The 23831-nt window shown below is 44.0% G+C and overlaps 2 protein-coding genes across 2 annotated transcripts in view; one reads left to right on the forward strand and one right to left on the reverse strand.

Moving 5' to 3' along the window:
• The window catches only part of LOC307212304 (kinesin-like protein KIF28), a 31086-nt gene extending 27253 nt beyond the window's left edge, over positions 1 to 3833 (forward strand). The window contains 5 exon segments of the mRNA XM_079969471.1: positions 528 to 634; positions 990 to 1140; positions 2914 to 3104; positions 3633 to 3767; positions 3770 to 3833. Coding sequence (XP_079825597.1) covers positions 528 to 634; positions 990 to 1140; positions 2914 to 3104; positions 3633 to 3767; positions 3770 to 3820 — 635 coding nt within the window. The 3' untranslated portion in view covers positions 3821 to 3833.
• Positions 3834 to 5543: 1710 nt separating this feature from the next.
• Positions 5544 to 22134, reverse strand: SCCPDH (saccharopine dehydrogenase (putative)). Its single transcript, XM_079969549.1, has 12 exons — positions 21848 to 22134; positions 15072 to 15184; positions 13324 to 13404; positions 12817 to 12946; positions 12076 to 12125; positions 11183 to 11313; positions 10834 to 10951; positions 9779 to 9898; positions 9641 to 9697; positions 8258 to 8369; positions 7209 to 7290; positions 5544 to 6525 (listed from the first exon to the last, which is right to left on the reverse strand). Exons 1-12 carry the CDS (start codon positions 22032 to 22034, stop codon positions 6420 to 6422), a joined length of 1287 nt encoding a protein of 428 aa, XP_079825675.1. The 5' UTR covers positions 22035 to 22134; the 3' UTR covers positions 5544 to 6419.
• Positions 22135 to 23831: the final 1697 nt, after the last annotated feature.

The following is a 23831-nucleotide window of genomic DNA, read 5'->3' on the forward strand; positions in this document are numbered from 1 at the left end:
CTGATGTTGGGAAAGATGGAGGGTACAAGGAGAAGGGGACGACAGAGGATGAGATGGTTGGACAGTGTTCTTGAAGCTACCAACATGAGTCTGAGCAAACTGCGGGAGGCAGTGGAAGACAGAAGTGCCTGGCGTGCTCTGGTCCATGGGGTAACGAAGAGTCGGACACGACTAAACAACAACATTACATTACTCAGCAGCCACACTCTAACTCCACCTAGGACCAATGACTAGTCTAGTGCACTTGTTCTCCCAGGAGATGCTGGCGCCTGTATCCAGCACCCTTGTTTCCCTAGGATACCTTGCATGTGCAGTATCATAATGGCACATGTTAGACAGGAGTGGAGTGGCAGCAGACACCTGAAGCAGCAGAATAAGGTAGCTTTAGGGGAAAGAGGGGTAATTAAGGGGGGCTGATGATGCTCTTTCTAGGAACATGTTGTTCTTTGTTACCAATGTTTAAAGTGATATAGAATGAGAATGTGGGGGATATAATCTATAATTGCAATATCTTCCCCATAATACAGAAGGATGTGCGCAACTGGATTCCTCTCGGCAAGACATGGCATTAACAAGGGAGAGCTCTATTATCATTGATAATCCCAGAGCTGAGGTTCTGAGACACACCAGTCTGGTAAGTGTATTTTTGGTATTCTTGCATGTGGTCAAAGATCATAACCAAGCAGTGTCCCAATTTCATGTAGCTTATATGGCAGGTGTTTTTTTGCTGCTAACATGAATTGCTTTTCCACTGCTGTTGAGAATGGAAAAAGATCTAAAAAACCCCAGAAACAAACTTAGGGACACAAAACTGATAACTATTTACTAGGGACAAATTCAAGGCAATAGGGACTTTCCTTGTACATGGGGACAGCTGGAGGCTATACAGCCATATGATGGCCAAATATGCCATGAAACCAATACCATTTCCATATGAATTATAGCATATGTACACACTTATTTGTGATAAGAATTTCTTCTATTTTTAGGACACAGAAAACCAGATTGCTGAACTTTACCAAAAGCTGTTAAAACTAGAGCAAGAGACTGAACTGCTTAGAGATATTAACAGAGCTCTAAGGGAAGAAAATGTACTTCTGAAGGATAAATTGAAAGCGTGCGAGACTGAAACCCATAAAAGTAAGCACCTGACCCCTTTTAAAAAGGTATAGGACCCCTGACAGTTAAGTCCAGTCGTGAACAACTCTGGGGTTGCGGCGCTCATCTCACTTTACTGGCCAAGGGAGCCGACGTTTGTCCGCAGACAGTTTTTCCGGGTCATGTGGCTAGTATGACTAAGCCACTTCTGGCAAAACCAGAGCAGTGCATGGAAACACTGTTTACCTTCCCGCTGGAGTGGTACTTAATTTATCTACTTGCACTTTGACCTGCTTTCGAACTGCTAGGTGGGCAGGAGCTGGGACCAAGCAACAGGAGCTCACCCTGTCACGGGGATTTGAACCGCCGACCTTTCGATCGGCAAGCCCTAGGCTCAGTGGTTTAGACCACAGTGCCACACGACCCCTTTTACTTCTGCTTTAATTATGTTGAATTTGACCCTCTTTGGCTGCAATCCTGAGGGGGGGCGGAGGGGGAACTGAAGGCTGTTTAATTCCGTACCCTGAGACCCACTGGGTCGAACTGAGGACGGAGGAGCATTCTAATATTCCCTCAACAATTTTATAGTTTGTTTTTAAACTATAAGCTATAAACCAAACTATAAAAAGTAAAGGTACCCTTGCCCGTACGGGCCAGTCGTGTCCAACTCTAGGGTTGTGCGCCCATCTCACTTAAGAGGCCGGGGGCCAGCGCTGTCCGGAGACACTTCCGGGTCACGTGGCTAGCGTGACGAAGCTGCTCTGGCAAGCCAGCACCAGCACAGCACACGGAAACGCCGTTTACCTTCCCGCTATAAAGCGGTACCTATTTATCTACTTGCACTTAGGGGTGCTTTTGAACTGCTAGGTGGGCAGGAGCTGGGACCGAAAGATGGGAGCTCACCCCCCCGCAGGGATTCGAACTGCCGACCATACAATCAGCAAGCCCTAGGCACTGAGGTTTTACCCACAGTGCCACCCGCTATAGTTTAGTTCTAATAGGAAGGAAATACAAGGGAGAGATATTTACACCAGCTCCTAAGCTAGTTTAAGTGTCTTTCTGGTTTGGAGATGTCAGGTTGCTTGAGGCAGCTTTGGATCCTTCAAATTCAAGCCTTTATCTGGTTCTTCCTCTCCCTGTGACATGCTCGCTACTGGGCCTACAGATGTCAGAGCTCCAATGCTGGTAGGCTCAGGGTGTTGGAGGTTTCCTTGGTGGCAGGAAGGGAGGTTCCCCTCCCTTATGTAGGAGAAGGGACTACCAGTGTACACTATGTCCTCTTGCATTGCCTCCCAGGGCCATAGAATTGCAGCCGTAGAGCATTAACTGCTCATATTTACTTCAATACATTTTGGGACAGGTGACAGCTGGCAGGTTTCAGGTGAGATTACCATGCTTGATTTATTGTAATAGTGGTCCACCTCAAGGTCTCAAACAAATTTTGCATTAATATATGCATTGATGTATCTATGTAAAAATGTATTACATGTGTTGTGCAAGATGTGCTGGTTGTTATAAATGATCAAAAACAGGATTATTCTTTTTTACATCTATTGAGTAAGTTGGCCTTGCCCCTGTCTGCAAAAATCTGCTAGTAACTTCAAATTAAAAAAAGTTTTAAGAGGAAGTGAAAATGAGAATAGAGCTGCAAGTAAAAGCCAGGAATCTCAGCACCATTGAGTATGGAGCATTTAGCTTCTGCATACCTTTTTGTACAGATTGCTGGAGGGGGGCAGCAAGAATACCAAAATTCTGGCCGTAAGTGGCTCTTTCCTTCTGTCTGTTGATACTAATCTTCACATCTTCCTGTTTTAGGTAAGATCTCAAAATCTCCTACAAAACCCCAAGCTGCTAAGGTAACTCAATCAGCGTCAAAAGATTCTCGCCCAGTTTGCAATTCTCGGATGAGCTGCGATGCAGAATTTGCTAAAGCCCTCAAAGCCTTCTACCAGAATATGAATGTGATCAGAGGCCAGTTTTTGAAAATAAAGCACTGCAGAGCTCCGGTATATATATCTTAACTGATTCTTAAAAAGAAAGGCTGAATCTATACTTATTTTCCCCGCAAAATCAGTATAATCCTTTTGAAAACTTCTACAGTGAACCAGTAGAAAACCCTCCCAGGACTGTAACTTTCCTCTTTTGCTGCTCTCTTTAAATCTACAGCTCTTAAGAATGCCCAAGTGTTCCTCACACCTAGGAGCCAAATAATGAAGTACTTAATGTTTTCCAGACTTGTAAATGTATTATATTGCAGGGCACATGCACCTTGTGTCCAATGAGAGGGTTTATTTATTTAAAAAGGCTGAAATTGGGACATAGGAATGCAGAGTGCACCTCTGCTTTCACTTCCATTGTCCAGACTAGAAGAGCTTTTGAATAAAGCTGCAGAACTGCCTTCATAGTTCACCCCCCAGTTAGGATTTACTGTTGCTCGGGTGTGTTCTTCCTTGCTGAGTTAAGTTGCCCATTTGCTGGTGTAAGCTATTCTTTCCTTTTCACACTGCAGCTCCTGTATTTCATTTCATTTCTAGGAAGAAGATAATGTGCAACTACTTCGACATTTTGCTGAGAGACAGTCACACATGTTAAAGGACTTTGGAGAGCAACTTGAGTCAAGTATAAGTAAACTGAAAAATGATGTTGCTTTGATAGTTAAAAAGAAACGGGAGAGGCTAGGTTGCAGCAAACCGTAAAGTCATTGTACGAAATAAAACAGTAGTGTTTCAGTATAATTGTAACTGTGCTAAAGCATATGTTGTTTTGTGTCACTACAAATTAAGAGCACAACTTATGTATTTACCAGGACCATCCTGGACACAGTTGTAAGAGGGGAATAATTTAGTTCCAGGGTATGATCTGAAGGCACTTGAGGCAGTCTCCTTGCTGAAGCTGAGCAGGTCAGGATCTGGTCAGTGCCTGCGTGGGTGACCCATGATGGAAGAAAGGTGGGGTAGAAATGTAAGAAAATAAGTAACACTGCATGAGAGCATTAGTATGTGCTGGTCATTATGTATCATTGATACAGTGGTGCCTCGCAAGACGAAATTAATTCGTTCCGCGAGTTGCTTCGTCTTGCGATTTTTTCGTCTTGCGGAACGCGGATTCCCCGGGTATTAACGGCTTTAAGAAAAAGGAAGCAAACCCGCAAGACGTTTTCATCTTGTGAAGCAAGCCCATAGGGAAATTCGTCTTGCGAAGCACCTCGAAAAACGGAAAACCCTTTCGTCTAGCGAGTTTTTCGTCTTGCGAGGCATTCGTCTTGCGGGGCACCACACTACAAAAGTGTTCCTAAGCTCCCTGTGTGTAAATTACTCCTGCTGTAACTCCTGAGAAGGAAATGGATGGGAAACAGCTATGGGTCTGCCAGTTCTGAACAGTTTCGGGCATTGTACTGTGCCTGTGGTAGGAGAGTGACAGTTCCATTGACCATTGTACTGTTCTTCTCACACTGACATAGGAGGAATTGTTCCATCAGGAATGTTTATACACTTTTTTCAAATCTGTGCACTAATGCCTTATTCAGAATAATCAGTGTTGGAATACCGATCAATATTTGGAAAAGTCATTTATCCACTTGTTTGTTCCCTATGTTAGGACACTTCTCAATATAGGGGTGCCAAACATGGCACAAGGGTTTTTGAGGGGGGAGGTAGTAGGTTATACCGCCATTTGGACACCAGATACCATTTTGAATCAAGGTGGTGGACTGAAATGTGACTTTGGCGTGACATTTATTAGTCTAGGTTTTCTGCCTCTTGAGGTGTTGTCACAAAATTCAAGCACAAGGGTTCCTGAGGTGTGGATGGCGGTCTCTGCCACTGTTTGGGTGCTGTGCACAATTTTGTTCCAACCATTGGACCAAAATATGATTTCACCTGATTTTTGGTGTCACGAGTCCAAACTCACAAATTGCATGAGCCATTTAAAAATCACAGTATTTTTTGGTTTCTAAAAATACCTGGGCAGTCCTGTGCACTTCCTGCTAGTTAATTGAAAAACACTTGGGAATGTAATTGGGGTAGGGGTGATGCTCTGCTTCAGTTTTAGTAAACTTTTATTTTTAAGGAGCATGTCACATTATTTGGGATGGTGCAGTTTTATTTCCAACAAACCACCACCTGGATGTCCTCTTGTGTTCCTTAAAACAGCCCCATGCTCCTGAAGGTAGCAATGTGTGGAGGGGAGGCTAGAGCAGCTAAAAGGTAAAAGCAGAAAATCATTTACAGAAAAGGGCCCTGTTATATGCAATACCCTTAGCACCCTACCTGTAATTTGGGCTTAAAAGAGGGACTTAACTTGTATTCTCGTTCGATTACATGGTATACTAAACTGACAGTGGATTATTGCTTAAGGCATAGTTTATTCTAAGCACATTAGATAATGCTAATTAAAATGGTTGACTTTTAAGTACAGTGATGTGTTGAGTTAAACAGAAACCAAGCAAATTTGTAACCCTCTTTTATTACACTGAAAAATGAGAACAAAGGGAATTAATAAGTGCTAGAAATCTTTCTTCCTTTCACAATGACATATTTCCCCTGCCTTGAGGATGTCTCAGTACACAGGAAAGGAATGTTAACTGATCAGGTATGCAATGAAGCTACCAATTTAAGCAAGAATATTACTATGCTCCCCTCCACCAAGCTCATATTGAAAAAACATTGCAGGCAGTCTCTAGCTAAGTACCATGAGACCTAACTTAAGCATAATGAATTGGTTCCATTAGTGACGAGAACTATGTTTAATCAGAAATTGCAGTTGTCAAGGGGACTTGATCCCAGTCTATATGAGTGTAGATTACAGTATTAATTGTGACAAGGTATAGCAGGCTAGGGAAACCTGTCTGAAGGAATGCCCACACAACTTACTCAAACTTACTGGAGACACCCTTTTGCTTTTTCAGTTTGCTTTCTCATTACTGATCTTCATAGGGAGTTAATTGATTAAGGCACAGATTTTATAGTAAAGTCAACTTTCACAATTCTGAATAAAAATACTGTTGTAATTTGTTACTGATTTTTTTTAGTTACCACAGCTAGTTCAGTCAAGCCCTTGATTTTAAAAAGCACTATTATTTAGCACTATTAATATAGTTTTCTTTTCATTTAACTATTGCTGTGCTACAGTGCGCATTTCCAGTAATAAAAGTTCAGTCTTACTTCCATTTTGAGCAACAATATGAAGCATGTTTTCACATTACATAAGATTATGTCAGGATTTTATTAAATTTAGCAACCATTTGTAGCTGATCTTTTTGGTATACAAGTACCATACAAAGATTTGTTGGTCATGCAGCCTTCAGGATGTTTTTTCTTGTTTCAGACTTCAGGCTGGCTAATAACAGAAAACTCAATTCCATGCTGCTTGAGCCTGTCAATAAGTTTTGTATTGGAGAATGCAGCCCCAGGAGAATAGACACCACCCCTGTAAAACAGCCACACATTTGGGGTTAGTGACATGTAGCTGCAAGCAAGCTTAACACTTATTATGAACAAATACTTACTGAAAATGGGATAGTTAAGTTCCACTCCCCCCTGTGAACCTTCAACAAATGTTTAAGTTAATTCATGAACTATGCATAGAAAAGCTTAATAATGTAACTGATTGAAATACTTGGTTATAGTTTTTAATACTGAACTTGACATGAAATTTTACTATTTCTTAATAAATATTGTGATTTACAAACCATTAAATGACCTAAAGCTTGCACCTTACAAAATGAATTAAGGTCATTTGGAGACATAATGGCATTATCACTCAAGCACTTTTTCACATGTTTGCAATAACTCAGCGTGAGAGAAAGTTTAATGCTTTTAATGCAAATGCTGGCTGACAAAGTGAGAGAAAAGGAAGTTACTACACCATAGAACTGTGCAGTGCTTTCAATCACTTTGATGCTTACTTTCATGCTAATATATTATTTATTCCATTGTATCCCATCCTTCCTCCCAAAGAATCGGGAATGGTAAACAAATGAAATGGTAAGAATACAAAGATTTTTTTAAAAGAGAGTAATCAGATACAGTACTATTACAGCCAAATAATTTAAAGGCTGCTAGGAACCCTGAAAGTGTAAGCTAGTTCACATCAAGAAAATTAAGACTTACTTTTTAGGAAGAGAAGGCTTGTCCTTCAGAAGTGCCACAGCTGCCTGAACCATTGCAATGGGTGTAGCAACGTAGCCAGCCTCTACAAAAATAGGCGGGAGGGGAAAACACTTCAATTATACTCATCATTTTGACTCTTGGGCTGGGGAGTTTTTCTTCGGGGGGGGGGGGGTGTTGTTGCTGTTGGTTTTCTCTATCTTAATTTTAGAGCTTATGAGCTATGTGGAAATTGTTCAGCAAGGCTGTGTATTTTTTGACATTTTATTTATTGTTTATGACTACTTTTGTTATGTTGCAGTTACCATATTTTTTGCTCTATAAGACTCACTTTTTCCCTCCTAAAAAGTAAGGGGAAATGTGTGTGCGTCTTATGGAGCGAATGCAGGCTGCGCAGCTATCCCAGAAGCCAGAACAGCAAGAGGGATTGCTGCTTTCACTGCGCAGCGATTCCTCTTGCTGTTCTGGCTTCTGAGATTCAGAATATTTTTTTCTGGTTTTCCTCCTCCAAAAACTAGGTGCGTCTTGTGGTCTGGTGCGTCTTATAGAGCAAAAAATACGGTACATACTTTTTCATGTTGTAAACTGCCTTGAGTGTGGTTTGAACTGTGGAAAGGCAGCATACAAATAAAATTACTTCTGTTTCTATCATTTCTAGAATTACCTTTGATTCAAGATTAAACATCTCCCTAAACACTGGGCCAGTACCATCTAGCTAGCATTCCCCTCCCAGGGCTGTACCTGTATGTACCATTTGCTTTATTTTCAGCAAGTATATAAACTAAATAAGCATGCGACAGTAACACACACAATCTAAATCTCCCAATAACCTTATGAGCAGTACATAAAGCAATCATCTGCCTTTTCCAGTCACAAATCACAGTATAATCAGAATCAAACAGCACCACTATGTGCTCAGCTAAATTGAAAGCATTTCATAAAAAGCAGCCAAACCTTCCTCAAAAAGCCCCTAAACAGGAAGGGCATCTGAGCAAATCTGGTACAAAACCTATGATATGTGAAGGTATATCGTTATACAAAATTTCCTATACCTGGTCCCTTTACTTGGGTGCAGATTTTAACATTTGGTTTGCCCAGCTGTAAATCATCTTGTGTTCTGTATCCCTCACCAAAAAAAGTCATTTCAAAGGATGACTCTTCCATCTGTAATTCAAAAGACAAGAAAGAAACAGCATCAAATCTCTAGGCTATGCCAGTTTCTATCGAACACACATTACTGCTTATAACCGCTGAATTTCAGCCCAGTTTAACTACAGTGAACTACAACCAAAGTTGAGGGAGTAGTTTGTGTACAAAAAACCCCACTGTAAAATGTTATGCAAAATAAGCCAGTTATTTGAATACAGTGTGACTTGCTCTGCAAAAAGTGTGGTATTTACCACCCATAAAATAAATTTGAGGTTCCAGACTGTCTTTGCTATAATCCAATCCAGCACTCTTATATTGTCATTTAACCTTCATAAAGTTAAAATTATCTCAGTGGTCCTGCTACAAGTTTGGTCTCAAATACTGCTTTTAAGCTAGTTTCTGAATAAGAAACTGCAAAAGTAGGTAGAAAAGGTTCATAGTCTGAATAGAGTAGATATGGGTTTCAGATTTAAGCTGAGATTTTTTTCCAGTCAACTTTCATTGAAGACTGTAAGGACTGGATCCAACACAAGGAAAGATTCACCGCGCACACACTCACCCAACATACACACCACAAAATTTCGCAAGCTGTTGAACAACAAGGGAAGGCCAGAATAGCACGAGCAAGATAGGTCCACTTCAAACAAGGCAGGAAAACAAACTGTCACCCCAAGAAAAGGGTGGGTCAAAGATTCTGTTGGAGTGGTGCCATTTTCCTGCCTTCAAGCAACAGGAGGACTACTGTTCACTTGTTCTCCTAGTGCTCACCTGAGAACCTATTGCTATACATGGGTTAAACATGTCTGCTGAACATTTACTTCAATATTCACAGTGTCCCAATATTAGAACAGTAAGCCCTCAACGTAAGCACATTAAACTTGTGCATATTCAGCTTTATGCGCTTGGCAAAATAATAATTAAAAAATGAAAAGGGTGCAGCATTGGAAAAAATGACTTTGACAATCCCACCCACCATTGAACTCTATGGGTTTTGACTCTACACTATTTTGGCTTCATGCGCAATCCTTGGAATGTAACCTCAGCGTAAATTGTGGGCTTATTATACTCCACATCAGACTACCCATTATCCCTTTCCTTTACCTATTCCGCTTGAAAGACCCCAAGATGCCTCCTCCTCCACAATTTTCCCAGTATTTAATCTACAACCTCACATAGAATTAAGGAATTTTCCATTGCTGCAATTAGTAAGCTAGTCCTGTGACACTGTAATTATGTAGAAAACTGTCACAACAGAAATACAATCACCTAAGAACAAAAGTAGTTACCTGTTTTTCTGTTGGTCCTTCCTTTGTGAAATGTCCCCCAGAAAAAAATGCAGGATACTGAAATAAGACAACCCATAATAAATTCCAGAATAATAGAAAAAAAAATCAAGCTTCCAAAGTATTTAAAACAAAACCTACTTTTAGCAGGAGCTTTCTTCCAAAGTTGAATTTCACAAGCATTAAAAATAAAAGGCCAGCAAACATTAGCTTAATAACAGTTCCAAGACCACCCACAGTCGCGTAAGCAGCATACTGCACCTGAAAAGAGAATTTTTTTATCAATGAAAACCTGCCAGTTTATGTATAAACTGTTCCAGAATACAGATCTTAAAGGTAAAGGTAAAGGTACCCCTGCCCGTACGGGCCAGTCTTGACAGACTCTGGGGTTGTGCGCCCATCTCACTTAAGAGGCCAGGGGCCAGCGCTGTCCGGAGACACTTCCGGGTCACGTGGCCAGCGTGACATCGCTGCTCTGGCCAGAGCCAGAGCCAGAGCCAGAGCCGCACACAGAAACGCCGTTTACCTTCCCGCTGGTAAGCGGTCCCTATTTATCTACTTGCACCCGGAGGTGCTTTCAAACTGCTAGGTTGGCAGGCGCTGGGACCGAGCAGTGGGAGCGCACCCCGCCGCAGGGATTCGAACTGCCGACCTTTCGATCGGCAAGTCCTAGGCGCTGAGGCTTTAACCCACAGCGCCACCTGCGAATACAGATCTTAAAGAACAACAATTCACAAACAACCAAGCCTTGCTTAGGTGACAAATAATAAATCCAGAAATAGGATAGATATGATTGCTAGCTTTAACTGTGGGCATTGTAAGAGCAGCTGGAGGCATTAAAAGAAATACAATTTTCTTTTAGTACTACAATTACAGTAACACAAATACATTATCATGTGGCACCATTGCAGAAGGAGTGATGACAGCCTTGCTGTTTGACACTTTTTCCCATTTCAGAGAGCTACATGAATATTCCCCACCTAAGTGGCAGTGGTGACAGACATTCAGCAGTAATAAGATTTCCCAGAAGCTCATAAAGTAGCACAGGCCTGCAATCTTTGCAGTGTTAGGCACATGAATTCAATATGGTTTCCCCTCAGGCACCTATGCATATTATTGCAAGTTTCACATTATCAGATTCAAAGATTTCACTGATGATAGGACATTCTTTAAAATAGATGTTTAAGTAAACTTACAGGTGTTTCTTTCAGGTCTGTGTGCAAATAGTGCTGAGTTCGTTTTACTACAGAGACATCTGATCCCATGAACGGAATGGAATATTGTTTAAGTTCGTTACTGTAAAACAGTGCACCTCTGCAAAAACAGAAGCCAGGACAATTAAAACAAAGCTTGGCAAAGTGTGTTTCAGACAAGGCACTATCTACCTGTCCTTTCAAGCACATAAATCTGTATAAAGAAATTCTACCAGAATGCTTCCTTTCATGAAAATGTAAGGCACCTACAATTTTCCTTATCTTACATTCCTTCTGGAAACATCTTCTGAGCTACGTAAACAATAAATTCTAATCCACAAAAGTAGTATACCTTCTCTTAAGCTTTCTTCCAGTCACTGGAAGGGGTTTGTGTCCTATTTGCCTTCGAATTTTTTTCAGACTGCCTTGATCTGCAAAGCCATGTATAGCTGATTTCCAGGTCCCATCATGAATGCAGGAACCCTGTTAAAATGTTATGTTAATTCAATATACTATACTCACAACACATCTATACCATTAGCCACAATAATGAAAACATACCTTACTTATACACCTGATTCAGTGACTAAATCAAAGTATAGCTGAAAGCTATATACTTGATCCTAAGCATGACCATTTTCTCACGTCACCTCTCCTGTCCCCTCACAAAGATTAGTGTGTCTGCTCCTATGGCATTTATCGTCTGCTGTAGGAAGCAGGAGTGTGAGTGCATTCTGGTGATGTCTAGACTAATCTGGCTAGCTGTGTGAAGCACAAATGAGAACACAGCATGTATGTCTGCAGGATTTTCACCCCACAAAAACCGTTTGCATAGACAGAAAGTAACCCGTTTCTGCTCAAGGATGTGTCTTACTAGACTGGGCTGAGTTTAATATTGCATCTACTCCTCCTCCAACAGTGTTATAAAATATTGTTATTGTCTGCACCTTCCCAATCACTTATTTTTAACAAATGTTAAGTGGCTATCTACCCAACATCAGCAATAAAGCAATTTCTTACCACCTAACAGAAAGCATATGCTTAGGTAAGGCTATCAAACTGGTATTGCATTACTTGAGTACTAGAAGTGCTATAACAGAACAAGCATTAAAGAGTGATGTTCTTCTGTCTGACAGTTTTGTAGGCTACCACTACCAATACAACAGCCAATGTAATAATTTATTTTTATATTGTCTATATGATAAGTACCTACAATAAACTTAGCTAATCAAGAAATCAACCAACCTCTGGTCCAGATTTTACAGTCAGGAAACTTTCAACTGCAGTTAATGTACCTTGGGGTGGGAGAAGAGAATTAATCATTAAGTGTGGTTGTAACAAAGAATTAAACAGCAGTTTATACTCAGGCTGTCATGGCATCAGATAAATGAAGATACCAGGACACATTGGAAATCCTGTACTGAGAAGCAACAGCTTGCTCATCATTTCATTTGAGATTCTATCAGTACTGAACCTGCCACCTAGTTTTAAGTCACATACAACCTATTTTAATGATAGTATTTCCTGAATTATGCAACTTCTAATTAAGTACACTTTAGACGTGGGGGAAATCTCCATAGGCCATAACAAGCCCTGTTTCTACTTGGGATGTGTGCCAGCAACTCATTACAGAAATGGAGCGGTTTGTGTTATTTCTACATCCCTTTCTAGCTCCGACTCCATTCCATCAAGGAGCATAAGCTCCAAGTTTTTGTTTTTTGCTAATGCAACAGAAAGACTGATTGATGTACATTATTTTAAGATAATGGTAACTGAAGATATTTATAACTGCATAGCTTAATACAGCAGGATTCTGGTAACTATAACAAATATTTTGTAGCAACATCAGTCCTTGTGAAGAATTACAGACGAAGCAGAATGCAGAGCATATTATTGTTCCTAACCACTCAAATATCATTTTAACCCTCCACAAGGAAAATAATTTCTGCACCACATATCAAAATTGTCATTAAGTTTAAGAGTCACCTTTCAAAGAGTTTCTGGTGAACAATACTCCCATATCTGCTGGGATAGAGTCAAAGCCACAGCTTCCAATAATATACACTCCCTTTTCTGCAGCTTTGTCATTGTAATTCAGATACATTCCTTCCAGGAACTGAAAGAAATGAAACAACATTGTACTGAAAAATAGATAATATTCTCTCTCAATGTTCAAGCAAAGATGATAACTTTCATAGCTGTGTCACTGGCACTATATTCAGTGGCTGATGCTCCATTTTGCAACATTACATAAGGTTATTATATTATTATCAAAACATTTATTGAGATGGATGACAGGGAGGGGGACCCACCACAAGCCAACTCAGCATCCCTGACTGCTGATACTTAGGATGGTGCAGGAGCTGCTATTCAAGGGCAGTATCACAAAGTTGGACACACACACAAAAATTCCTGCATGATGGTAAGATGTGCAAATATGAATAATGTCTTAATACAATTGCGAATCTAGCTTGTTTTCTCAGTTTCTCATACCTGAGGCTCTCCACTGATGTCGATACAGCTTGTACCATTCTCAACACAAGCTTTCACCACAGGCTCACCAAAAAACCTGTACTATAAGAAGAAATAAAACAATTACTACTTTCATAAATTATACTATGCTACTTTAATAAAGACAGTAAGTTATCTCACTATGTTTACATATTTGAACAAGGTTATGTAAAGCAATTTTAATTTCTAATGAAATTTTAATCAATAAACACAATGATTAAAACTATTTAATTCGCATTCAGATTTTAAGAAACATCTCCCTCTGCATGCAATCCTTTCCTACCTCCTCTACCACAACTACAGCATGCACGTTTCAGTTATTAAACTTTGCTCTAGATTTAATGAGCTGGCAGAACTTTGCAACCGAGAATGAAGCAACAATGCCTTCCTCTTCATCTGCCTTCCCACAGCTTCACCACACACAGCTGCAATAGGCACTGTTTTGGGGAAAAGCAGCAGCATATTTTCCACATACAGCAATTTATCAGCTATTTGCTTTACTTAATAACTGCAAGTATAATTGGTATAAACAGAGGGAAATTAATTATGGCAAGAATTATTTAGATGTTCACTATACACACTGGGTTAAGAGTCAAGAAACAAACTGAACTGGTTCAGCTGCTATTATTAATACAGTCTTGTACATTTTACACTGGCCTCGAAGGACTGCCAGACCCTTCTTGCTGATTTCTAAGCTTGCAAATATGTAGTGGTGGAATGGTGAAACTAGGAATCACTCTGCCCACATTCGAACCTATTTAATGAAGTTACTTCACCGTCTTAATATTTGCTAATGAGGGCTGGGCATAAGCCTATTTCACAAGGTCAAACTAGAATAATCCCTCATTTTATGCACATCTGACTTGCACAATTTCAACCACTGTAGCTGAAGGTGGGCTGAGTGAAATCACGCAAGTCAAGTTCCAAGCAAAGTAGAAAGCTTAAAAGCTTTTCTCACACCAGGCTTACTTGGGTTACCTAGCACAGAAAGAGATTTTAAGCTCTCTGCCTGGCTTGCTGGGCAAGGCCTGCTGGGCGTGCAGGCTGCCTCTAGGATGCAAAATCTTGCATGAACTACCCCTTCCAGGGCCAGCACACAGAACGGGTCTTGTCCAGCAAGCATGGCAGAGAGTTTGAAAGCTCTTTTCACACTGAATAACCCAAGCACTCTGGCATGAAAAGAGCTTTCAAGCACTTGGCCTTGCTTACTGGGCAAGACCTGCTCAGTGTGCAGGCTCTGGGAGTACTGGGGGTGCGCTCTCTCTCCCTCTCACCTGCTAGCTGTGGGGCAGCTCCATGAGTTTGACTATACACAATTTTTGCCTGCACATATAACCCTTGGAACTGACCCCTTGTGTAAACTGAGAGATTACTGTACTTCAAATGCCAAACAACACTGTCAAATTACAACCCTTTCTGATAACGACTGCCTCATAATTATTTTTAATATCTGATCACCACTGTAGAAGAGTGATACAAACATTATAAATTAATAAGTAAAAATATAGGATTAATATATGCCTTTGTTTCAGAATGGCAGACAGCAGAGTTGCCCCTTTAACTTTTATTCATCCAGAAAATATTCTGGTTTACATACTTTGAAAAGATTTCTTTTTCAATGTTTGCTAAGGTAATAAAAATATTGCAATATATTGAATCTTCATTTTTAAAGCTTTTAGTATCATGGGAATTTTTTACTTATTCATTTTCCAAAAGAGGAAAATACTTACTGGGCCTACACAGTTCAGAACAATAGCAGCTTGTTTAGCCATATTAGCAAGAGAGGATGGATCACTGACATCACACGGTATTATGCCAACTTCTGACTTCAGCTCTGTCTTTCCTGAAAATGTAAAAGAGAAATGTTATAAAAGAAGCCTGGCACTGTATAATAATTGCTCTCTAATATACACATTGCTTTTTCTTAATCTTCATTATTTAGTTATGAATTATTAAATGAATGGATCAAACCCAGGTCATTTTAAAATCCTTTATTTTTTCAACTACAGTACATTTGCAAAATAGGTTACTTTGTTCTGATACGAATTCAAACATCCACCCCCCAAATATGCTTTTTCAGTATAAAACAACTGTGCAAATCAGAAGATGGGACTTCTTGCCACAAAAGATGACCAGAAAAATCTCAAGAAATTATTGAAAACTATTTAAGATAATAATAATAATAATAATAATAATAATAATAATAATAATAATAAATTTTATTTATATCCCGCCCTCCCCAGCCGAAGCCGGGCTCAGGGCGGCTAACAACACTAAAACAGTGCAACATTATAAAAATTAATTAAAATCAAAATTGATGGCAACCATAAACTAAAGTTTTGTAAAGATTGCCAAAGGAGGGAGTCAGGCTGTGCCCTGACCAAAGGCCTGGTGGAACAGCTCTGTCTTGCAGGCCCTGCGGAAAGATGTCAAGTCCTGCAGGGCCCTTGTCTCTTGTGACAGAGCGTTCCACCAGGTTGGAGCCGCAACCAAAAAAGCCCTGGCTCTAGTTGAGGCCAGCCTAATCTGTCTGTGGCCTGGGACCTTCAAGATGTTTTTATTTGAAGACCGTAAGTTCCTCTGTGGGGCATACCAGGAGAGGCGGTCCTGTAGGTACGAGGGTCCTAGGCCGTATAGGGCTTTGAAGGTTAAAATCAGCACCTTAAACCTGATCCTGTACTCCACCGGGAGCCAGTGCAGCTGGTATAGCACCGAATGAATGTGATCTCACAGCGAAGACCCCGTAAGGAGTCTTGCCACGGCATTCTGCACCCGCTGGAGTTTCTGGGTCAGTCTCACGTAGAGCAAGTTACAATAATCCAGTCTGGAGGTGACCGTCGCGTGGATCACAGTGGCTAGGTCAGGGCGAGAGAGGTAAGGAGCCAACTGCTTAGCTTGGCGGAGATGAAAAAATGCCGCCTTTGTTATAGCTGCAATCTGCGCCTCCATGGAGAGGGAGGTATCGAAGATTACACCCAAACTCTTAACGGACGGTGCTCGCACTAATTGCACCTCCGCAAGAGATGGGAGTTGCCCCCTCAATCCCATATCGTCCCATCCCAGCCAGAGGACCTCTGTCTTCGAAGGATTTAACTTCAACCGGCGCCCACGTAACCATCCAGCCACAGCTTCCAAGCATCTGATCAGTGTGTCTGGGGCCGAGTCAGGATGGCCATCCATCAACAGATAGAGTTGGGTGTCATCAGCATACTGATGGCAGCCCAGCCCAAAACCCCGGACAAGCTGGGCGAGGGGGCGCATAAAGATGTTTAAAAGCACCGGGGAGAGTATCGCACCCTGGGGCACTCCACACACCAAGGAGTGGCGGGATGACAATTCCCCCCCCCCAAGCGCCACCCTCTGTCCCCGACCAGAGAGAAACGAGCACAGCCATTGAAGGACTGTGCCCTGGATCCCCACGTCGGCAAGGCGGTGATCCAGGAGTTCGTGATCGACCATGTCGAAGGCTGCTGACAGGTCTAGAAGAATCAGCAGCCCCGACCTGCCTCGATCCAGCTGCCTGTGAAGATCATCTGTTAGGGCGACCAGAGCCGTCTCGGTCCCATGACCAGTGCCGAAGCCGGACTGGAATGGATCCAGAGCCGGTGTTTCATCCAGAAACCTACCAAGCTGTTCAGCAACTGCTCTCTCAATCACCTTACCCAGGAATGGAAGATTCGAAACCGGGCGGTAATTGGATAGATCTAAGGGATCTAATGATGTTTTCTTTAAAAGCGGGCGCACCACTGCCTCCTTCAGTTCCCCTGGGAATGTCCCGGTGCCAAGGGACAAATTGATGATATCCCCCAGGGGGGCCCACACCTCATCTGGACACCCTCTAATCAGCCAGGACGGGCACGGGTCGAGAGGACAAGTGGTGGGCTTTCCAGCTCGGAGGAGTCTGTCCACATCGGCTGGGGATATCTGGTCAAAGTGGTCCAATACTGGACCCGAGGACAGTCGAGGGGCCTCCAGTTCCTTTATTGTATCCAAATTGGCAGGGAGGTCATGACGGAGCAACAGGACCTTCTCCGCAAAAAAACTCGCAAATGCCTCACAGCTGTGTGTCAAATTGTTATTTAAATTTGGCTGTCCTTTGAGGGACGTTAAAGACTGAATTATACTAAATAATTGTGCCGGGCGAGAGCTAGCGGATGCAATGGAGGCCGAGAAGTAGGACTTCTTAGCGGCCTTCACTGCCATCTCGTAGGTTTTCATAAAAACCCTATAAGATGTTCTTGAAGCTCCGTCACGGGCACCCCGCCATACTCGCTCTAGCCGTCTGAGGTCCCGCTTCATTTTCCGGAGCTCCTCGGTAAACCAGGGAGCCCGGTTTCTGCGGGGTCGCAGAGGGCGCTTAGGAGCGATCTCATTGATGGCTGCCAGGAGCTGGATATTCCAGGCCTCAACAAGCTCAGTCAATGAGTCGCCAGGGGGAGAAAGGTCCCGCAAGGCTTGACGGAATCTATCAGGGTCCATCAGCCTCTGCGGGCGAGCCCAAATCGGCTCGCCACCTAAGCAGGGTGGGGGTGGAACGTCAATCCTGGCTTTCAGAGCATAGTGATCAGACCATGGCACCTACATCGAAGGAAACATGATCACATCTATACCGACGCCAAAGATCAAATCCAGCGTGTGGCCTGCTTGATGTGTGGGGCCCGAAACAAACTGGGAGAGCCCTAGTGTTGCCATGGAAGACTCCAGGTCCAGAGCCTGTGAGGAGGGAGTGGCACCAGCATGGATGTTGAAGTCCCCCAATACCAATAGGTTAGGGGACTCCAAGGCCCAGCCGGCCACCGCCTCCAGCAGGCCTGACAGGGTGGCTGCTGGTGCGCTAGGTGACCGGTACACCAGCCAGACAGCCAAGCTCACCTTGGAGCCCCACACTAGGCCCATACATTCAATGCCGGGGATCGATGGCAATGGTAGAGCCCTGAAAGAACAATCTTCCCGGATTAATAATGCCACCCCTCCCCCCCCCGGCCCACAGTCCGTGACTGGTGGAGGACGGAGAAACCCGGGGGCGCCATCTCTCGTAAGGTAACAGTATCCCTTTCGCGCACCCAGGTCTCCGTCACACAAGCCAGGTCGACCCCCTGCGAGATGAAGAAATCTCGCAGGGTGGCGGTTTTGTTGCCTATAGACCTGGCATTGCACAACACCAGTGACGGAGGTGAGTAATCCTTGCTCACCCTACCCTCGTCTCTCGGGATGGGGCGCAGATTGGAAGGGGTACGAGCATATCCGTATCTCAATGCAGCAAGTCAACCATGTAAGTGCGTGTCACAAGATTATCACTATGACATTTTATTTTACTCATTGGCTTAGAATGAGCAACAACTCTGGTTTTAAAGATAAGTTTCAATAGGGTTTCCCCCCTTACGCACATTTTAACTTAGCAACCTCAGCACCACACAACCTTTTTCCAAGACTGCATTTATTCATGCAATATCAGAACCAATACATTTTCCCAGCCCCAGAAGGCCTTGGGCTATAAAGCAAAAGAATGCAACGTGTCAACTGAAACACATTAATGAACCAACAAGCATTTTCACAATAAAAATTGTGTGGGCTAAGAAATCTGAAACAATGCTCAACTCAGTTATACCGACCAAGCGTGGGAACCTCTAACTAGAAAATGCTAGCATATACAAGTCAGGACAAAGTAACAATTAATAGTTGGAGAAGCACAATGTCTGAAACAGCAAGAACTAAAGAACTCACACTATCACAAAATGACAAAGAACACAAAAAAGCTGACATTTTAAACAAGAAATGGGCCCATGTATGCAACTAACATGGTGATACAAGGCCCCAATACACTGCGGAGTATGTTTGGATGTAGCAGAGGTGCCTCTCCACTTAGCGCTGCCTGACTCCATTGGTGGGGGACTTCCACAACTGCAGAGGTCCTTATCAAAACCATGGCTGGGCAGAAATCACTGCTAGCACCAACAAGCAGAAACCCCTGAAACAAACTTTTCTAGAGTGGGAAAGAGGACCGGTTGTGCTGGCCAATGATCCACTAGATTTTAAGCTGGTCCAGCTACAGTCAATGGACCTTACCTGTGCCCAACTGAAATGCCTGCCTAAAGACGACAAAGGAAAACATGTAATGAAGCTGCTTCTGCCCTTGCGAACATAAGTAGCAGAACTGCAAAAGTGGTAATGGCTTTGCAGCCAGTCCAGTCCTTCTGCTCCCAGATGGGTGCTAGAATTGCTCCCTGAAGCTACAATTTTAAGTCATGGAAACATTCTGGTTGTTAGTCAAGAAAAAAGGAAACAAAAAACCCTTTGCAGTGAAAAATATGTATCACAAACAGCACCATCCACCTGGGTTTGGCAAACTTGGGTTCAATATCCCCCTTTTCTATGGCCATATCACAAATTCTTGGTTTCACAGTGCAAGCCTAATCCCCAGGGGAAATGGGTGGGAGAGGTTAGCACATTGTGCATCTTCCCATCACCCCAGTTGCCAGCCATAAATGAGCATAAATTATTATTATCAAGCATATTTATCCTACTCTCGATGCCAGAGTGGCTTGCAAAGAAAAGTCAGTCCTTGCCCTCAGGCTCACAATCAAAGAGACATGACACAACAGGAAAAGGGGCTGGGAAGGAGTAGGAAAAAAGCAAGCTCGGGCAATAATTCTTAGTTACAGAGACCCCGCAATGAGCAGCAAGAATTGAAAAATTTGGCGAGAAGTCAAACGTTGCTGTTCTTTCAGCAGAGCTGATGGAGAGGATCTGCAGTTACATTTCCCCCTCTCTCTCACAGCCTGACAGACAGTTGGGGGAGGGAAGTTGCTGTTTATTTAGGAGTTGATGAGAACACTGTGCAGTCCCATCTCTTCCTTTCCTATAGCCTGATGGGCTTACCCTGGAGTAACAATTTACATAGACTGAGAAAGCTATGCTGGAGTAAGGAAAGCTGGCGTGGAAGGCACAAAAGAGTGTGTTAAGGGTGGAAAATTGCAAAGCATCCTAACTCATTTGGTCTCGCTCATAGAGCTTGGAGCTTGAGCTCAGTGTAACTTACAGCACCAAAAATAAAGGTGCAACTAATTCACCCCACAAAAATCTAAGAGTAAGGCTTATCCTGCCCACACCCCTGCTAGAAGCAGTTAGGAAACAGCTTAATTTACACAGGAGATACACAGGCCTCTTTGTTGGGGGTTAGGGTCGCCCTGCCAATACCCTTCTGCAAACAATGGCAACTTCCCAGCTAAAGTTGCTGTGAGAATAAGCACAATAAAAACTGTAAAGCCCTTTGGACTTGGAAGGGTTATTATCTAGATCAGATTTGTAATAGTCTGCTATCATCACCCCTGCCCTTAAATGGGATGGAAATCCTCCTGCTTGCTTGAACTCGGGAGAGAACGGCTGCACAGTGATATGCTCCCTACTCACTCACCTGCCCTGGATCAGTAAGATGGGAGGAACCACCACTCGTTCACATAGCTCCAAAAGAGAATTAGGCCTATCCTGCATGGGCCCATCCTGTCTATCAGCAACTACTGGTCATGACCAGGGCCATAGCAAGGGGGTGGTGAGGTGGGCCCCCGCCAGGGGCGCAGGTGATGGTGGGCACAAAATCAGCTAAAAATATGTCCATAAATGCAAATATTGATTATTGCCTCATAAGAAATGGTTTTAAATATAGAGTGAATTGAATGGGGGGGGGGGGTTGGAGGAGAGGCGAAAAGAAAAGCTAATTTGTCTATGGCTAGGGGGCACAATCTGGATGGTTCTGCCAGGGGTGCAAGATCACCTAGCTACAGTTCTGGTCCTGACAGCTGAATGTCATGGCTCTAAGCCTGTGGGCTTCTGCAGTCACCTGTCCGGCCACTGCAGAGAAACAAGATGCAGCCAGACTAGGTGGTCCTTCGGTCTGGTCTAGCAGGGCTCTTCCTGGCACCTGACAGACTGCTGACATGGGCAACCTGGCCGTTTTGCAGTGAGCAGCTAGCCCCCGTGGTGTCCACACTTTTTTCAAAGAGGGCCAGATTTGATGAAGTGAAGGGCCATAAGGGCCAACCAAAGTTTTTTTTTTTAGGATTGAAGTTGCTGAGCTTTTTTATGATTTTACCCCAAAGTCCTTGAGCTTTTTTTTAGGGTTGGAGTTGTTAAGGTTTTTCTGGATTTCACCCCAAGAAATAAACTGCCACAGGGGCCGGATTAAACCGACCTGCGGACCGGATTAGGCCCCCGAAACGGACTTTGGACACGCCTGCACTAGGAACACCCTTATCGCTCGCTCCCTTCCACCCCCCTGGAGAGAAGCCATCGGGCTAAGCTCAGGGTCCGGGGCCACGTTGCTGAGTTAATGTCTCCCGTCGCCATCCTGGGCGCTCTCTCTCGCTTGAACGCGGCGGGGCTTGACTCCGAGAAGGGCAACCTGGAGCGACGCCTCCCCTGACTCCGCTTCTCATTTTGAGGGAAAGAAGCAGCAGCCCTTGGGCCAAGCAGAAAAAAACACACACCCCCCACTCGCCCGCCCCCTTACCCAGCTTCTCGGCCGCCTTCTCGACCGCCGCCTGCAGCTTCTCTCGGTTCCTGCCGGCCACGGCCCAGCGCAGCGAGCCTCGCAGCTCATCCTCACCGGCCACCCGCGCCACCTCCTGGACCACGTACTGCCCCGTGAAGCCCGACGCCCCGAACACCACCACCTCGAAAGGCCGCCCGGTCGCCATGGGGACGCGAAGAAAGCGCCGCGCTCAGACAGCGCGAGGCGGAGAAGCGGAGAGGCGCTGCGCAACGGCTGGCAACCCTCGACTGCCGATGGGGAGGGGGCGGGGCTCTCTCGCGCCAGCCTCACGTGACCAATACTCGCTTCCAGCGCCCCGCCCACCAGCGGCTCCGCCGTGAGAGGCCCCCGCCCCCAGCGCGCTTCTAGCGCAGCGCCTTCGCCAGTCTCGGCTGGTCCTGGCTGTTTCTTTCCCCACCCGTCGCTGCCACGCCCCGTGAGGCCTGTTTTCAGGAGGCGGGAGTGGATTGGCAGAGTCTCGTTCTCCACGCGTTGGGAGGCGACGTGCAGGCTCTGGCGACGTGCGTGCTCGTGCCCGAGGCGCACGGTTGCAAATCCTCCCCAGCCCAGCCTAGCAGAAGGCATAGCCGCGAAATGGAGGACGATAGGGAAAAGGGCTGCATGTTGGGCTCGAAGCAAGAGCTGCGCTTCCTGAGGGCAATAGCAATAATAATAATGCAGTACATTCACAACAGCTGTTCTCTTCTCTTGGGGACCCTCTACGGGAAACACCTCGGGAAATAGGGGCTTAAACTGTCAACGTTTTCCTTTTTTTAAAGGGGAAATTCCCTTATTCCAAATAGGATTCCTCGCAAGGAAAGGAAAAAGTTGACAGCTATGGCTAAAAGCTAATGCACAAATAGGCAGCTATGCTTGGGTGCATGGTACAGAAAGTGTGCCCAGGGGTCATGTCTAGAGCCATGTTACAAGTGTGTCTTGGAATTAGGCCCACGTGGGCAGTAATTGGGTTCGAAGCAGCAGGCCAGATAAAGACTTCTGTAAAATGAAGCATTGGACCACATATAATACCAGGATATATTATGGGATTCAGCCTCCCAGTAGTGGGGGGTGTATTCTTGGGATAGCCCAAAACATCTTTGGTGGAGGGGTGCTACCTCTCTTTCATTTACTTAACTGACATGGGGACAGCAAACTTACTCAGTAACAAGCTGGGAGAGACAGCATTAGCCTAATTTACCTTACACACTGCTTCAGTAGCTTGTGTTTGTGAAGTAGTTTATAAATCTGCAAATCATTTGTGTAGGAAATTTTTCCATTCAATTATTTCCAAAAATCCCGTCTAGAGGATTTCCCCCCCCCCAAATCACACATCTAGGGGGTTCTGTGTCTGCTACTCATGTTTATAATAATTTCCTCAATAACACAACTGTAGTAATGCTCACCCCCAACCGCTTGCCCCTCCCTTCTCCTGTCTCTGCTCTCCGGCCAGACTAGGACGCCCAGGGCAAGGTTGGCGGGTGAATTACTTTTTTCAGAACAGAACAAACACGACCCGGTAGGGCTGCCACCACTCCCTATGTCCAGGGGACCCAGACCACAACCCAGGGAGAAGGCTGTGACCCATTTAACCTGGCTGTCCCCCTGTTCCACAAGCTGCATCCACAGACTTGCAGGCAGAAGTTCTACGGTAGAGCGTAACCAAGCGTAAGGCTAGGACTTAGCTATTCCCTCCGGAAAGGCACACAAACTAAAACAGTTTCATTCTAAAAAGGTTTATTTTAAAATAACATAAAAAACATGCTAGAATAGCAGGCACTCTTTTGAACGTTACAGACAAGAAAATAAGAACATTGCATAGTATACCTAGCTATACATACTCACAAGCTCTAACACACAATAGGATAGTTGAAACCTTTAGGACTCTGCAAGTTGAAGGCTTTTGAAGATCTCCATTTCAAAAGACAAAACGACGGCTGATAAGATGGGACATCAGAGCCGGGCC

Source organism: Podarcis cretensis (genome assembly GCF_951804945.1).
Source record: "Podarcis cretensis genome assembly, chromosome: 3".
Lineage (NCBI taxonomy): Eukaryota > Metazoa > Chordata > Lepidosauria > Squamata > Lacertidae > Podarcis > Podarcis cretensis.

Bases quoted from the DNA above. Each gene is read 5' to 3' on its own strand.
- SCCPDH (XM_079969549.1), bottom strand. From the start codon at position 22,034: ATGGCGACCGGGCGGCCTTTCGAGGTGGTGGTGTTCGGGGCGTCGGGC. The intron at 15,185-21,847 runs GTAAGGGGGCGG...TTACATTTTCAG, and splicing joins GAAGGCGGCCGAGAAGCTGG to GAAAGACAGAGCTGAAGTCA. The intron at 12,126-12,816 runs GTGACTCTTAAA...TCCCACCCCAAG, and splicing joins CACCAGAAACTCTTTGAAAG to GTACATTAACTGCAGTTGAA.